General features: G+C 42.7%; 1 protein-coding gene across 4 annotated transcripts in view; it reads left to right on the top strand.

Annotated features, from left to right (window-relative positions):
- The window catches only part of LOC110508497, a 45,304-nt gene that overhangs the window by 12,676 nt on the left and 14,378 nt on the right, over positions 1-18,250 (top strand). For all 4 annotated transcript variants that reach the window (XM_036966617.1, XM_036966618.1, XM_021589055.2 and 1 more), the window contains 5 exons: positions 17,281-17,352; positions 17,448-17,510; positions 17,596-17,667; positions 17,972-18,049; positions 18,135-18,206. In XM_036966617.1, the coding sequence (XP_036822512.1) occupies positions 17,305-17,352; positions 17,448-17,510; positions 17,596-17,667; positions 17,972-18,049; positions 18,135-18,206 (333 nt within the window). In that variant the 5' untranslated portion in view covers positions 17,281-17,304. The remainder of the gene's footprint in view (positions 1-17,280; positions 17,353-17,447; positions 17,511-17,595; positions 17,668-17,971; positions 18,050-18,134; positions 18,207-18,250) is intronic.

The raw sequence follows: 18,250 nt of genomic DNA, 5'->3' as shown, positions 1-18,250 counted from the left end.
AGCATATGGTCTCACAAGGGGTCTGAGGATCTCATCTCGGTACCTAATGGCAGTCAGGCTACCTCTGGCGAGCACATGGAGGGCTGTGCGGCCCCCCAAAGAAATGCCACCCCACACCATGACTGACCCACCGCCAAATCGGTCATGCTGGAGGATGTTGTAGGCAGCAGAACGTTCTCCACGTCATCTCCAGACTCTGTCACGTGCTCAGTGTGAACCTGCTTTCATCTGTGAAGAGCACAGGGCGCCAGTGGCGAATTTGCCAATCTTGATGTTCTCTGGCAAATGCCAAACGTCCTGCACGGTGTTGGGCTGTAAGCACAACCCCCACCTGTGGACGTCGGGCCCTCATACCACCCTCATGGAGTCTGTTTCTGACCGTTTGAGCAGACACATGCACATTTGTGGCCTGCTGCAAGTCATTTTGCAGGGCTCTGGCAGTGCTCCTCCTGCTCCTCCTTGCACAAAGGCGGAGGTAGCGGTCCTGCTGCTGGGTTGTTGCCCTCCTACGGCCTCCTCCACGTCTCCTGATGTACTGGTCTGTCTCTTGGTAGCGCCTCCATGCTCTGGACACTACGCTGACAGACAAACCTTCTTGCCACAGCTCGCATTGATGTGCCATCCTGGATGAGCTGCACTACCTGAGCCACTTGTGTGGGTTGTAGACTCCGTCTCATGCTACCACTAGAGTGAAAGCACTGCCAGCATTCAAAAGTGACCAAAACATCAGCCAGGAAGCATAGGAACTGAGAAGTGATCTGTGGTTATCATCTGCAGAACCACTCCTTTATTGGGGGTGTCTTGCCAATTGCCTACAATTTCCACCTGTTGTCTACTCCATTTGCACAATAGCATGTGAAATGTATTGTCAATCAGTGTTGCTTCCTAAGTGGACAGTTTGATTTCACAAAAGTGTGATTGACTTGGAGTTACATTGTGTTGTATAAGTGTTCCCTTTATTTTTTTGAGCAGTGTATATGTAACAGTATAATTTTAAACCGTCCCCTCGCCCATACCCGGGCGCGAACCAGGGACCCTCTGCACACATCAACAGTCACCCTTGAAGCATCGTTACCCATCGCTCCACAAAAGCCGCGGCCCTTGCAGAGCAAGGGGAACTACTACTTCAAGGTCTCAGAGCAAGTGACGTCACCGATTGAAACGCTATTTAGCGCACACTGCTAACTAAGCTAGCCGTTTCACATCCGTTACATATATATTTCATCACCTGGTGAGTAAAAACCTCAAATGGCCCTACTCCTGAAGAAATTAATCTGTCTGAATAAGCTGAAGTGGACTCGGCCCGAATACCATTATCAAATAAAATTGTATTTGTCACATGCGCCAAATACAACCTTTAGCGTGAAATGCTTACTTTACAAGCCATTAACCAACAATGCAGTTAAGAAAAATAAGGGTTAAGAAAATATTTACTGAATAAACTAAAGTATAGCACAAAAGTCCCACAATAAAATAAGAATAACGAGGCTATATACAGGGGGTACTGGTACCAAGTCAATGTGCGGTGGGACATGTAGGTAGGGGTAAAGTGACTATGCATAGATAATAAACAGCGAGTAGCAGTAGCGTAAACAAAAAAAAGGGGGGTGTCAATACAAATAGTCCAGGTAGCCATTTGATGAACTGTTCAGAAATGCTACGGCTTGGGGGTAAAGGCTGTTAAGGAGCCTTTTTGACCTAGACTTTGTGCTCTGGTACTGCTTGCCGTGCGGTAGCAGAGAGAACAGTCTATGATTAGGGTGGCTGGAGTCTGACCATTTTTAGGGCCCTCCTCTGACACCGCCTGGTATAGAGGTCCCGGATGGCAGGAAGCTTAGCCCCAGTGATGTACTGGGCCATACGCACTACCCTCTGTAGAGCATTGTGATCGGATGCCGAGCAGTTGTCATACCAGGCAGTGCAGCTGTAGACCCTTTTGTGGATCTGAGGACCTATGCCAAATCCTTTCAGCCTCCAAGGGGGAATGGGCAGTGTTGTGCCCTCTTCACGACTGTCTCGGTGTGTTTGGACCATGCTAGTTTGTGTGGACACCAAGGAATATGAAGCTCTCAACTTGCTCCACTACAGCCCCATCGATGTGAATGGGGGCCGTGCTAGGCCCGCCTTCTCCTGTAGTCCATGATCATCTCCTTTGTCTTGATCACGTTGAGGGAGAAGTTGTTGTCCTGGCACCACTCTGCCAGGTCTCTGACATCCTCCCTATAGGCTGTCTCATCGTTGTCGATGATCAGGCCTACCACCATTGTGTCAACGGCAAACTTAAGAATGGTGTTGGAGTCGTGCTTGGCCTCGCAGTCGTGGGTGAACTGGGAGTATAGGAGGGGACCAAGCACGCACCCTTAAAGCGCCTCCGTTTTGAGGATCAGCGTGGCAGATGTGTTGCTACCTACCCTCACCACCTGAGGGCGGCCCGTCAGGAAGTCCAGGATCCAGCTGCAGAGAGTTGTTTAGTCCCAAGCTCCTTAGTTTAATGATGAGCTTTGAGGTCACTATGGTCTTGAATACTGAGCTGTAGTCAATGAACAACATTCTCACGTAGGTGCTCCTTTTGTCCAGGTGGGAAAGGGTAATGTGGAGTGCAATAGAGATTGCATAATCTGTGGATCTGGTATGCAAATTGGGGTGGGTCTAGGGTTTCTGTAATGATGGTGTTGATGTATATACTTACCCTAGCGAAGGGATTTTCTCAACTGAGTAGGTAATCACTTGTAACTGCGTATTCATTAACGGGAGGTGATACAGAGCATCCTGGTAACACACTTCTGAGACCCGAGAGACAGTGGCCCTTGTGTCTAACTGCATATCCAAGTCCTTACCATACAAGGAATGTCTCTTTGTAATGCCATTTTTCCCATTGGAGGTAGTGTAAATTTGAACAACATAGACTAGAGTAGTTTGAACAGCCTGTTTAGTGCCCTGCCTGGATAAGAATATGCTTATTTATCAGATTAAGAATGAGTTGCCAATTCCTTATACAATTGCACATTTATAAAACACATACTAGACAGCTAGCACATAAGTCTGTGGCTAAAATACTGCTAGAGGTACATGGAACCGCATTGCCACACGAAACAGAAACTGAGCATTCATTTTCCACAATCATGTTCGTTGACACCCGTCTGCTCTGTTAAAAATGTTGGGAGTTGAGACATAAAAAGGGTATCGTTAAGGTTAAGTTCCCCTTTATTACAGTAAAATAATGCCAATATGTTTCGGTGTCCATATAACCAATTGTCACACCAACCCTCAAATGCAAATAGCGAGTTGAAACTGCTCGTTGTCAGACAGGATAGTCTTTCATCTCTGTTGTTGTGAGTGGCAGGGGGTGGGGCTTGGTGTCTGTGTGTGAGTGGGAAGGTGCACAGATCCCACAGCACAAAAAGGGGCGAAGGAGACGAGACCAAAAAGACAAACACACATAAAAATGAAACTTCAATTCTTGCGGTATTGGTGTTTGGAACATATCGAATTAATTCAAATGTATGTTTCAGTATCACCCAGCAGCAAAGATTTCAAAGTAATGATAACACACCCTGACACTCAGTCCATTTTCCAGAAGGCAAGAATAGTGTCATACGCATTGAAGGAAGCTGTGGACAACGAGTTGGATATGCTCGAGGAAACAAAGATCACCAAATTCGTTCCAAAGAGTGTAACGATTATAAAGCCACCATCAACCAGAGTGTGAAAGAGGCTTATCCCTTACCAAGCACAGTGAGGACTTAGTCACTCAACCTGCTGGATGTACAGCAAGTCAGCAAGTCAGCAAGTTGGATCCCTTGCACGCCTACCAGTTGGATGCAGATTCTGAGAAAAACCTGACAATCAACACTCACCTTGGGCTGTGCAAGTATCGTCACCTTAGCCACGGTGTCTCAAGTGCTACTTACCTTTTTTTTAGTTGGTCATGGACCTACAAGGAATCACTGTACGGTGTGGGCACTGATCTCCCACATCATGGACAACTGAGAATAAAACCCCATTGCGTTTGCTTTGCTGACACTATTGGACACAGAGAAGAACTAGGCCCAGATTGAAAAAGAGGCCCTGCCAATCTTCGGAGTCAAGAAATTACATAAGTATCTATACGGACAAAAGTTCATGTTGATTACAGACCAAAAGCCTCTTCTGGCTATCTTGGGACGCAAGTCTGCTGTTCTAACCTTAGCAGCATTGAGAATGCAAAGATGGCACTCACTCATGTCGAACGACGACATCGAATACAGAAAGTCATCTGTTCACAGTAACACGGACGTGTTGTCAGGACTACCAAGAGAAGACAGACATCACAGCTTCCCACATGTGGATGAGCTGCCAATTTTTGCAAAGTACAAGAAAAGATCCTGTACTCAGCAGTGTGGCTCACAGTAAATGGGTGGCCATGCTACATGACAGGTGAAACCATACTTTGTGAGAAGACACGAGTTGTCCTGGCATCTGTCGTATGAAGGCCTTAGCCCGTAGCTACATCTGATGGCCAGAGTTGGACAGTGACATTCGGAAGGAAGTGCAGAGTTGCCAAATCTGCCAAACCGTACAGAAGATGCCGGCTGTCGCACCACTTCACCCTTAGAGAATTCACATTTGTTTCACTGAAAAGGACAAGCAGAACCTTTTTAGAGATCATCAACAGCTATTCAAAGTGTTTGGAAGTTATTCACGTGACATCAGCAAACCTCATCAAAAAGCTACAAAGGCTGTTCGCAGCCTACAGATCGTGCAAAAAAAATAATCTCAGACAATGGACCCCAGCTGGTGTCTTCCGATTTGAAACAATTCCTGAAAAACAATGGCATCAAGCAGACCCTTCTTCCCACCTACCATCCCGCCTCAAACAGCCAGTACTTAATTTGTGTAACATATATGCTGGGAGTCAGGAAGCAGGTGCAGAAGGTGAGTTTAATGATAAGAATAAGGCAGGTGTACTGAATGTGACCAAAACTGCCTGATTACTGAGGGCTAAATAAAGGGAGAGTAATCAAGGTGATGATGAGTCCAGGTGTGCATAACAATTGGGAGCAGGTGTGCGTGATGGTTGCCAGGACCAGTGGTTAGTAGACCTGCGACATCGAGCGCTGGATCCACCTCTCCTTTTTGGACTGTTACATTTCGGGAACTATTTGGCCAGAGCCGGTACCTCTCAAGGCATGATTTTTTTTTCTCTCTTTTTCTGATATTGTTGTGTTGATTCGGGTTGGCTAGGGCTTAAAGTTTGCGCAACATTGTAGCCTATGTTAGACACCAACACGTGGCCATGTGAGAAGCAGGCCTGTCTCTCACAGACCTGGAACGAGATTCACATTCTATGATCTCTCTCCCGATAGACATGAATTAGCCTGAAACTCTCCTCTCTCCAGCATTGCACTTCATAATTTATTTCCTTATAGAATCATAGCTGCGCAAAGGGTTTGGGAGGAGGGGGGTCCGCAGCACCCCTGATAGAGTTACTGATGTCTGTTCAGAAATAAATTAAATAATTCAGAATAGCATATACCAAAATATTTGATCAACTTCTAAATAGGCTTTTTGTTTTACAAAGTAAAACGGGAGAGAGGCTTATGGCACTAGTGCATCGTCCATCACCAGCCAGTGAGCTGCGGTGAGTCAGTGAAACTGAAAAGCTTAAGACACATTTCCTCCTCATAGTGTAGCCTACAATATGTCTCCATACGCCTAGGCAATTGATGGATTTAAGACAAGGCTGTTTTCATTGATCTCAGTTTGTCAATGTCAAAGTAGCCTGTCATTTCGAATTCCGAGTTGGATGACCGTTCAAAACTAATTTTCCCAGTTGGAGCTAATTTTTTCTTCCCCTTCCCAGTTGTCTTGAACGCACTGACGCACTGACGTTGGAAGTCGGAGATTAAAAAGATTATGCCAAAGTCTCCAGTCATGTAGAATTGCATGAAATGCGTTTATGAAAGGCCACATTTTTCCTCAGACTCTAGGCCACTAAAAATGGTATCCATGTGTGACTCTACTGCTCTATGCCACTATGCAAATGCGATGACAAGATGATCTCCTTTTTCCGGTACCTCAGAGGTCCCTAGGTCAGTGTTTACAACTTCCATGCAGTGACCCTTTAAAGATTCACTGGACATTTGAGAAGCAGTGCTGAAGTTCAGCAGCACTCCATATTTGGTTTTCACCTGGTTGAGTGTTTCAAATCTCTCATCCAAGAGTCGACCACAATGTTGAAGTAGTTGACTCCAAAGGTTTTTCAGTGCGTCTGTCACTGGTTCATCAGGAGCCTCATAGCTGAAATTCCTCTGGCTGTTTCTCAATCTCTTCTCTTTCAGAACAGCCTCCACATTCATTTCTTCATAAATACTTTTGGCTGTTGTCCAGTTATGTACAGAGGGAGGCCTTTGCATTTGAGATTAAATTCCCTGCGATATCCAACTGCATTGAGGTGGATTAGAGGAGCTTGTTCACCTTGTTTGTCATTGTCAGTATCACACCCCATACGACACAGAAAATCAAGTAGCGGTAGAACCCAACTTCCTCTGCAAGTGCTTGTGCCTCCACTTTGGCCACAGGATCGTTGACCGTCTGATTGCTCTTCCCACAATTCACTGTGGTTTTCTCTTTTTGTGACCAGAAGGATAGTTCTGCCTCATCCTCTCATCGAAGTTGTAAACATTGACACGAAGGGGAGACGGGGCCCTTGCGTAATTTGCAGGGCCCTACACAACTTGCGTATAGGGCCGCCCGGCTCTGCCCAACAGACCGCTCCAGTCCTGACCACTCACCAATGTTCCCACACAGCAACCTCAGCACAAGTCAAGTTGCTCAACCAGCACTGGAAACTGGAAACTTACCAGCTCCAGTGAACTCAAAGATTGCCACGAAAGCCTGCAGAGCAGGTACCCTGAAAGGATCCGTATGGTTCCTAAAAAAACTTGACCTGTAAATAAACAGAAACAAAAGAGTGCTCAGTTAAGAGACTGAGTTCAGACTAGAAAATAAAAAACTAGACTAAAAAGGTAAAAGGAGACGTTCTTAGTTCAGTTGTTGAAGTTTATCGAAAAAAAATGATAAAGAAAAAAAGCATAAAAAAAGACAAAAAAAATTCAACCCCACCTCAAATTTGTATCTCAAACAGACCGTTGAGAAAATGATTGCTTTTGCCTCAGAAGATGATGTCATGAACTGGCCAATCAGCGATCTACTGTCGTTGTAAGGACAGACACTGGAAGACGAGAAGCAAGTACAGGGAGTGAAGATTTAATGAAAAAACAGATAGGAAACAAACCACGGAGAGCGTCTGGACAAGGGAAATATAACGACATTAATGCTGACACGGGGATCAAACTGAGGAATAGACAGATATAGAGGAGGCAGTCAATAAAGTGATGGAGTCCAGGTGAGTCCAATGAAGCGCTGATGCATGTAACGATGGTGACAGGTGTGTGTATGGTAATGATGGACCGTCTAGCGCCCTCGAGTGCCAGGGAGTGGGAGAAGGTATGACAGTTGTTGGGGTACGCCCACACCATTCCAACACACAAAAGCTGCTATTCAACATACCCAATTAAAAAAAGTTGGAAGGAAAACTCTCTTTAATTGTAATGAATTATTGGTCATATTTCATAGAAATCTGGAAGGACAGTTACTGTAGGGGAAAAAGTGTAATAGATTGGTCTTTAATACCACTATTAAAAATTCCACACCAGCGTAGCCTGAATATTTTTCCTATCACAGATTGTTCTGGCAATCATCACATAGTACTTGAAGAAAGGAAAAACCCACACTCACTGAAATATTCTTTACGTTTTAATGTACTGTATATATTTATTTTTTTGCAGGACAAATGCAAAACAAATGGACCTCGTTTCGTTGGCAGCCTTCATCAGCATTCTCACATAGTAACTTCATTGGGAGGAAGGATGTTTGACGTGCTTTTCCTTTTTTTTCATACCTTCATTTATTCAACATAAAGAATATTAATACTGTATTAGTATCTCAAAAGCACCCCTTTAGACATATTGTTTGTGACAATATACTCTTCAAACATGTCACATTTTCAGTGTGGGGGCTCTGGTACTTTTAATGATATGACCCATTTTATACAGTGCCTTCAGAAAGTATTCATACAAAAATATATAACTTACATAACTATTTACACCCCTGAGTCAATACTTAGAAGCACATTTCTATTACAACTGAGTCTTTTTGGGTAAGTCTCTATGAGCTTTGCACACCTGGATTGTACAATATTTGCCCTTTAAAAAAATATATACATTCTTCAAGCTCTATCACGTTGATTGTTGCTCATTGCTAGACAGCCATTCTCATGTCTTGCCATAGAGTTTCAAGCTGATTTAAGTTAAAACTAACTAAACCACTCAGGAACATTCAATGTCATCTTGGTAAGCAAATCCAGTGTAGATTTGGCGTTGTGTTTTAGGTTTTTGTCCTTCTGAAAGTTGAATTAGTCTCCCAGTGTCTGTTGGAAAGCAGACTGAACTAGGTTTTCCTCTGAGCGTATAGCTTTATTCGGTTTATTTCCCCCCCCACCCCCCCCCCCCCCCCTAAAAAACTCCCTAGTCCTTGCTGATGACAAGCATACCCATAACATGATGCAGCCACCACCATGCTTCAAATATGAAGAGTGTACTCAGTATTGTGTTGAATTTTCCCCAAACATAATGCTTTGTATTCAGGATAAAAGGCTCATTTATTTGCCACCTTTTTTGCAGTATTACTTAAGTGCCTTGTTGCAAATAAGATGCATGTTTTGCAATAGTTTTTATTCTGCATGCTTCCTTCTTGTCACTCTTTCATTTAGGTTAATATTGTAGAGTAACTACAATGTTGTTGATCCATCCTCTGTTTTCTCATATCACAACCATTAAACTCTGTAACCGTTTTAAAATCCCCGTTGGCCTCATGGTGAAATCCCTGAGCAGTTTGCTTCCTATCCAGCAACTGAGTTAGGAAGGACACCTGTATCTTTGTAGTGACTGGGTGTATTGATACACCATCCAATAGCCTAATTAATAACTTCACCATGCTGAAAGGTGGTGTCTGCTTTTTATTTATGTAATTTTTTACACATACCAAAAGATGCCCTTCTTTGCAAGGTATTGAAACACCTCTGGTCTTTGTGGTTGAATCTGTGCTTGAAATTCACTTCTAGATTGAGGAACCTTACAGATCAGTGTATGTGTGGGGTACAAAGATGGGGTAGTTTTTCAAAAATCATGTTAACCCTTATTATTGAACAGGAAATGAGTCCATACAACTTATTGTGCGATTTGTTAAGTATATTTTTACTGCTGAACTTATTTAGGCTCACCATAACAAAGGGGTTGAATACTTATTGACTGAAGACATTACAGATTCACTTTTTTATTCATTTCAAAACTGTATTGTTTGTGTGTGTGTGTAGATCAGTGACACAAATCTAAATGTAATCAATGTTACATTCAGGCTGTAACATGTGGAAAATGTCGAAGGGTGTAAATACTTTCTGAAGACACTGTACACAGAAATTGACATAATGGGCTCTATTTTCGGCTGGCGTAAGTGAGCACAATTATCAAATGCATGCTTGTTTGCAATTTTGACCTGTTACAGCAGTTGTTCTTCTACACTGAACAAAAATATAAATGCAACATGTAAAGTGTTGGTCCCATGTTTCATGAGCTGAAATAAAAGATCCCAGAAATGTTCCAAGCTTATTTCTCTCAAATGTGTTTACATCCCTGTTAGTGAGCATTTCTCCTTTGCCGAGATAATCCATCCACCTAACAGGTGTGGCATATCAAGAAGCTGATTAAACTTCTTATGGCTGCAATCCTGTTAACGAGAGCGATATGTCAACAGCCAGTGAAAGTGCAGGGCGCAATTTCAAAACATCAAAAATCTCAATTAAAATTCCTCAAACATACATGTATCTCATACCATTTTAAAGCTAATCTCGTTGTTAATCTCACCAGTGTCCGATTTCAAATATGCTTTACAGCAAAAGCACCACAAACGATTGTTAGGTCACCACATAGCCACAGAAAAACACAGCAATTTTTCCAGCAAAAGATTTCAGACAGTCATAAAAACCACAAATAGAGAAAATGAATCACTAACCTTTGATCATCTTCATCAGATGACACTCATAGGACTTCATGTTACACAATACATGTATGTTTTGTTTGATAAAGTTAATATTTATCAAAATATGAGTTTACATTGGCGCGTTACATTCACTAGTTCCAAAAACATCCAGTGATTTTGCATAGCCACATCAAACAGAAATACTCATCATAAATGTAGATAATATAAGTTATACATATGGAATTATAGATATACCTCTCCTTAATGCAAGAATGTCATATTTTAAAAAAACTTTACGGAAAAAGAAACCCATGCAATAATCTGAGACGGCGCTCAGAAGTAAAAAATCACAATAGCCGCAATGATGGCGCCAACATAAACAAGAAATGACGTGATAAATATTCCCTTACCTTTGATCTACATCAGAAAGCACTCCAGGAATCCCAGGTCCACAATAAATGTTTGTTTTGTTCGATAATATCCGTTATTTATGTCCAAATACCTTCTTTTGTTAGCGCGTTTGGTATACATATCCAAACGCTCATTCTGGTCAGCGTTACATCGGACAAAAACTTTAAAAAGTTATATTACAGGTTGAAGAAACATTTCAAACTAAGTACAGAATCAATCATTAGGATGTTTTTAACATATGGCTTCAATAAAGTTCCAACCGGAGTATTCCTTCGTGTCTTCATGAGCAATGGAACGCAAGTGGGTTCCATGAGGAATAAGCGTGATCAGAAAATGGCTGACTGCCAGTCACCTGATAGATTCTGCTCTCATTCAGTCCCACAACAACGTAGAAGTCTCTTTCAAATTTCTATTGATGGTTGACATCTAGTGGAACCCCTAGGCAGTGCAACATCATTATTATCTCAAGGGATTTCATTTTGGACTCTGGTGAATACATACTAAGCTCAGATTTCTCACTTCTTGTTTTGATTTCTCCTTAGGATTTTGCCTGCTATATGAGTTCTGTTATACTCACAGGCATCATTCAAACAGTTTTAGAAACGTTAGAGTGTTTCCTATTCAATACTAATAATAATGTGCATATATTAGCAACTGAGACTGAGGAGCAGGCCGTTTACTTTGGACAACTTATTCATCCAAGCTACTCAATACTACCCCCCAGCCATAAGAAGTTAAACAGCAAGATCATTACACAGGTGCACCTTGTGCTGGGGACAATAAAAGGATTCTCTAAAATGTGCAGTTTTGTCACACAACACAATGCCACAGATGTCTCAAGTTTTGAGGGAGCGTGCAATGTCCAGCAGAGCTGTTGCCAGAGAATTTGATGTTCATTTCTTTATCATAAGCCGCTTCCAATGTAATTTTAGAGAATTTGGCAGTATGTCCAACCAGCCTCACAACCGCAGACCCACCTGTATGGTGTTGTGTCGGGGGAGCTGTTCGCTGATGTCCACGTTGTGAACAGAGTGCCCCTTGTTTGGCGGTTGGGTCATGGTACAGTATGGGCATAAGCTACAGACAATGAACACAATGGCATTTTATCGATGGCAATTTGAATGCACAAAGATACAGTGACGAGAGGCCCATGTCATTGAGCATGTTTGGGATGATCTGCATCGACGTGTACGACAGCGTGTTCCAGTTCCCGCCAGCAACTTTGCACAGCCATTGAAGAGGAGTGGGACAACATTCCACAGGCCACAAATAACAACCTGATCAACTTTATGCAAAGGAGATGTGTCGTGATGCATGATGCAAATGGTGGTCACACCAGATACTGACTGGTTTTCTGATCCACGCCACCACTTTTTTTTGAAGGTACTATATCTGTGACCAACAGATGCATATCTGTATTCGGTCAAATCTTTGAAAATATTGTATGTTGCGTTTTATATTTTTGTTCAGTATATTTTCAAACCCTAGCGCCAGGATTGATAATGTACCTGTTTTATATAAGCTCGCTTGCGCTAAGGTGAGAGGGGTGGAATTATCTGAGCTGTGTCCTTAAAACCGTGTCCCAAAGTTCCAATTTCAGTATTTATTGGTGGGGATATTTAAAAACCAACCTAAAGCTGGTTTTAGCAGTAACGTGGTTGATTATGGCATGGATTTTGACAACGGAAGCGCAACCTTTCCAACCGTGACGCACAGTGCCCATATGCACATGGAACAAGAGATGTGCTTTTTTGTGCCTGTAAAAATTGAAAACAAATGTTTTTTTTTCACCATTTTTTGTTTCATTTCATTAAAAACCAAGCGTAGCTTCCCCTCCTCTCAATGAAGGCAGTTTTTTTGGTCATGCCCAATCCATTTGCCAAGTAGTCAAAACTATAGACCATAAAGTGTTTAGCTCATGATACCGCTTTGAAGTAAATCTTAATTACCAAAGCTTTATTAAAAGTTCAAGTTCGGCAGCAGCCAAACATCCCCTTTTTATCCATGTAGGCTATTACGTTATTGTAGCCAGCTCCTGTTATTATTTTGGATGTGTGTAAAAACGTCCATGTAGGCCACACGTGTCAAACTCATTCCACTAAGGTGTGTGTCTGTGGGTTTTCGCTCCTCCCTTGTACTTGATTGATGAATTAAGGTCACTAATTACTAAGGAACTCCCCTCACCTCATTGTCTAGGGCTTAATTGAAAGGAAAAGCAAAAACCCGCAGACACTAGGCCCTCCATGGAATTAGTTTGACACTCCTGATGTAGACTATATGCCCATCGTGGAAGGAGATATGAGATCATCTCAAATCAAATCAAATCAAATCAAATCAAATCAAATTTTATTTGTCACATACACATGGTTAGCAGATGTTAATGCGAGTGTAGCGAAATGCTTGTGCTTCTAGTTCCGACAATGCAGTAATAACAAGTAATCTAACAAGTAATCTAACTAACAATTCCAAAACTACTGTCTTGTACACAGTGTAAGGGGATAAAGAATATGTACATAAGGATATATGAATGAGTGATGGTACAGAGCAGCATAGGCAAGATACAGTAGATGGTATCGGGTACAGTATGTACAATGAGATGAGTATGTAAACAAAGTGGCATAGTATAGTATAAAGTGGCTAGTGATACATGTATTACATAAGGATACCGTCGATGATATAGAGTACAGTATATACGTATGCGTATGAGATGAATAATGTAGGGTAAGTAACATTTATATAAGGTAGCATTGTTTAAAGTGGCTAGTGATATATTTACATTTCCCATCAATTCCCATTATTAAAGTGGCTGGAGTTGAGTCAGTGTCAGTGTGTTGGCAGCAGCCACTCAGTGTTAGTGGTGGCTGTTTAACAGTCTGATGGCCTTGAGATAGAAGCTGTTTTTCAGTCTCTCGGTCCCAGCTTTGATGCACCTGTACTGACCTCGCCTTCTGGATGATAGCGGGGTGAACAGGCAGTGGCTCGGGTGGTTGATGTCCTTGATGATCTTTATGGCCTTCCTGTGACATCGGGTGGTGTAGGTGTCCTGGAGGGCAGGTAGTTTGCCCCCGGTGATGCGTTGTGCAGACCTCACTACCCTCTGGAGAGCCTTACGGTTGAGGGCGGTGCAGTTGCCATACCAGGCGGTGATACAGCCCGCCAGGATGCTCTCGATTGTGCATCTGTAGAAGTTTGTGAGTGCTTTTGGTGACAAGCCGAATTTCTTCAGCCTCCTGAGGTTGAAGAGGCGCTGCTGCGCCTTCTTCACGATGCTGTCTGTGTGAGTGGACCAATTCAGTTTGTCTGTGATGTGTATGCCGAGGAACTTAAAACTTGCTACCCTCTCCACTACTGTTCCATCGATGTGGATAGGGGGGTGTTCCCTCTGCTGTTTCCTGAAGTCCACAATCATCTCCTTAGTTTTGTTGACGTTGAGTGTGAGGTTGTTTTCCTGACACCACACTCCGAGGGCCCTCACCTCCTCCCTGTAGGCCGTCTCATCGTTGTTGGTAATCAAGCCTACCACTGTTGTGTCGTCCGCAAACTTGATGATTGAGTTGGAGGCGTGCGTGGCCACGCAGTCGTGGGTGAACAGGGAGTACAGGAGAGGGCTCAGAACGCAACCTTGTGGGGCCCCAGTGTTGAGGATCAGCGGGGAGGAGATGTTGTTGCCTACCCTCACCACCTGGGGGCGGCCCGTCAGGAAGTCCAGTACCCAGTTGCACAGGGCGGGGTCGAGACCCAGGGTCTCGAGCTTGATGACGAGCTTGGAGGGTACTATGGTGTTGAATGCCGAGCTGTAGTCGATGAACAGCATTCTCACATAGGTATTCCTCTTGTCCAGATGGGTTAGGGCAGTGTGCAGTGTGGTTGAGATTGCATCGTCTGTGGACCTATTTGGGCGGTAAGCAAATTGGAGTGGGTCTAGGGTGTCAGGTAGGGTGGAGGTGATATGGTCCTTGACTAGTCTCTCAAAGCACTTCATGATGACGGATGTGAGTGCTACGGGGCGGTAGTCATTTAGCTCAGTTACCTTAGCTTTCTTGGGAACAGGAACAATGGTGGCCCTCTTGAAGCATGTGGGAACAGCAGACTGGTATAGGGATTGATTGAATATGTCCGTAAACACACCGGCCAGCTGGTCTGCGCATGCTCTGAGGGCGCGGCTGGGGATGCCATCTGGGCCTGCAGCCTTGCGAGGGTTAACACGTTTAAATGTCTTACTCACCTCGGCTGCAGTGAAGGAGAGACCGCATGTTTTCGTTGCAGGCCGTGTCAGTGGCACTGTATTGTCCTCAAAGCGGGCAAAAAAGTTATTTAGTCTGCCTGGGAGCAAGACATCCTGGTCCGTGACTGGGCTGGGTTTCTTCCTGTAGTCCGTGATTGACTGTAGACCCTGCCACATGCCTCTTGTGTCTGAGCCGTTGAATTGAGATTCTACTTTGTCTCTGTACTGGCGCTTAGCTTGTTTGATAGCCATCTGAAGTTATTTTCCTGTAACAATTGCTTGTTTTCCATTTAACTTGAAACAAACTATTACAACACTGTTGACTGTCAACACTTCAAACATATTGAGCAAACACTGCATGTTATTTTTTTTTTGTGCATTTGCTATCACTCTTTACTGTAGCCTATGCAATTTAACAGAGTGTAGTATCAATCCACCATGGACTAGGATGAGAATATTCTGTGCCCCCAGCCAAATTGGAGTTGATGACAATGCAAAGACCTACAGAACTTGAGACAAAAACATGCATTATTAAGCCATGGAAAGCCTTGATTGGCCAGTGAGTGGCCAAGTCCTCCTCACACCTACAACTTGTTTATTCATCAAAACCCAGCGCTTTTGCGCCACCGCCAGCTATTGCGCTCATAATAATGGATGTGAAATCAGCAAAAATATTTCTGACACACCTGGACCTATAGCGCTACCACCAGTGCTTAGATTTACCATTGCGTTAGGTTTGTTGAAATAGAGCCCTATAAGTCATTAACCAATCACAACCCTCCTTTAGGATTGCACATTCAGCCAATCACCAGCGGAAGGAGTTCCCTTTGAATCCATTTTCCCATTCACTGTGTTGGTGGTGCTCATAAAATGTATCATACCTTCAAAATTAGCCTAGAGCCAACTCTGGACATTTGATGTACTTGTAGAGTATATTGTTCAAAACAATGTCTTGAAATTAACACACAGAAGTTGTACATTTGAGATATTAATATTTTGAATGTTGAATAAATGAATGTGGAAAAAAAAGTCTGAATCAAGACCTACTCCATATGTTAGAGCCCACTATAAGGAGTATAATGACACCAAGATGTTGTCTGTATCATGTACGGTTCACAGACCATAGGGTCTTACAGGAGACATTTATAGGTCTAAAAAGGGCCCAAAATGTCCACTTTCATCATGATTTACAAAAAAATGGTGACACAATATATATTTCTACCAGGGGAGAACTACTGACCCTGTCTTTGAAGTTATGGTTGTTGAGCGGTACTGCAGGTATCTTTAGTGGAAAACAGGATCCCCATTATAGTGAATGGAAAAATTGCAATCTTCGTGTAAAAAATATATATAATAATAATTTTGAACGCCCAATTTTTCAGTTTTTGATTTGTTAAAGTTTGAAATATCCAATAAATGTCGTTCCACTTCATGATTGTGTCCCACTTGTTGTTGATTCTTCACAAAAAAATACAGTTTTATATCTTTATGTTTGAAGCCTGAAATGTGGCAAAAGGTTGCAAAGTTCAAGGGGGCCAAATACTTTCGCAAGGCACTGTATATATTCAAAGACAATCATGAAACCAATCGTTTCTTGTAATACACCAGATGTATGTTCTTGAACAGATTCTTTAAAAATTGCACACAGATGAAGTTATAAGGATAATTTAGTTGCTAATGGCAGCCTGCAGTACCTCGGTCGGCCTTCAACTTCAGTTATTCAATGAGAGGGTGCAGCACTGAACTAGTCTGCAACGTCACTTTCTGGTGTAGCTCAATGAAGCATGTTATGTCTCCATGAGACGCAATCTTAACTGACTTTTACATCGTCACAGCCGAGTGTATTTCAAATGTCCCTTGCTCAAGCGAGGGAGAGTGATGATCGCAGAAGCAACCTAAAGCTATTAATGTACCTAGCAAGCTAACGTAGCTAGCTATCACTCCTGTCATCTAGGTAGCTACAGTTACCCATAGCTGGCTAGCTAGTTTTATAGTTTTGGTAATTTATTCCAATACATTTCAGAATTACACAAAATATGTTTATGAAGCTAGCTACGTTGTATAGGCTCCTTCCTATGAGACTAAGCCAATTTGAGTGTCATTCTCATTTGCCAACTCTAAAATCAATGTCATCTATATATTTTCTTTAGCAAGCTAGCGTCATAATTATGTCTCACATGCTGAAAATGCAGCCGTGTTGATTACATTTGACATTTCGTGGCCACCAGAGTTTGACAAGACTACAGTTTGCATTAACTTTGATAACAAGACCCACAGTTTATCAAACAAGTTATCAAAGTTCTTCACTCTCTAACTCGCGGGCCGAGGGGGCAATGTTTGTGAATTTGACCTCCACTTAATTAAGTTGGCAATCAAACTGCATCCAGTTTCGAGGGGGATCTCCCCAAGGGAAAGTGGCTAGGGCGATGGCTGAGGGGGTAAAATTAACTTGTTTGGACTGCAGCCATTGAGGCTTCAAATAGGAATGAATGGTGTCACGTGATCGATGGCTTTGTCCATTCATATATACAGTCATTGATTTCTACTCTTACCCCACTCTTTCCCAGGAAAAAGGAGGAAAATTCAGTGGGATGTTCAAAAGATCCTCTAAACCAGCAGAACACTCAGTACCTGTGCAGGTGATAATGATAAATATATTAAACTATTACAATGTATCTACATCTTGATTTGATGAAGTCTGACTGTATTGACTTAACATACATCCTATTGATAGGATAATTTGTCTGTAAACACTGAGCTCTCAGCCAGCAACGTCAGCCTCGACAACAACACTAAGGTATGTGTGAGGCTGGGGGAGACTTTCATCACTGCTCATTGATCAATGGGCAAAATTATCAACTTGCCTCCTACTTTTTTTTCAGGAGAAAGGAGGGATGTTCAAAGGAATTTTAAAGAAGTCTCCCAAGCCTTCCCAAGATGTAACACATGCTCAGGTGGGTGTGTGTCCATGTCTCAAGGCTTAAAAATCCTTCTTTAACCTGTCTCCTCCCCTTCAGCTACACTGATTTGAAGTGGATTTAACAAGTGACATCAATAAGGGATCATACTGTAGCTTTCACCTGGATTCACCTGGTCAGTCTGTGTCATGGAAAGAGAAGGTGTCCTTAATGTTTTGTATACTCAGTGTATATTATCTTAACTGATATGTTTCAGTAATTGGAGGATATTGTATTAAAAATGTTTTTATGCACAAGTATATGTATTTTTAGAACACATGTACTGTTTACTGTGTCTCAGGATTATTTGTCAACAGACAGTGAGCTTTCATCCAGGCGAGGCAGCGATGACAGTCTCATTGTCAACATCAACACTAAGGTTAGTCTTCAGTTAACAGATTCCTCATTTGACTATTTCCAATGGCATACAGTAGGATCACCACTGACCTGCCCTTATTTTACAGGAGAAGGGGGGAGTGTTCAGTGGAATGTTTAGAAAATCCCCCAAGCCCCTGGGGGCTAAGACACATTCTCAGGTGAGTGTGATGTCTCTTCAGAGGTATAGTTTACCTAACAGAAA

Source organism: Oncorhynchus mykiss, chromosome 28 (assembly GCF_013265735.2).
Source record: "Oncorhynchus mykiss isolate Arlee chromosome 28, USDA_OmykA_1.1, whole genome shotgun sequence".
Classification (NCBI taxonomy): domain Eukaryota; kingdom Metazoa; phylum Chordata; class Actinopteri; order Salmoniformes; family Salmonidae; genus Oncorhynchus; species Oncorhynchus mykiss.
Note: the sequence above shows the minus strand (reverse complement) of the source record. Positions and strands in the feature narration are given on the sequence as shown.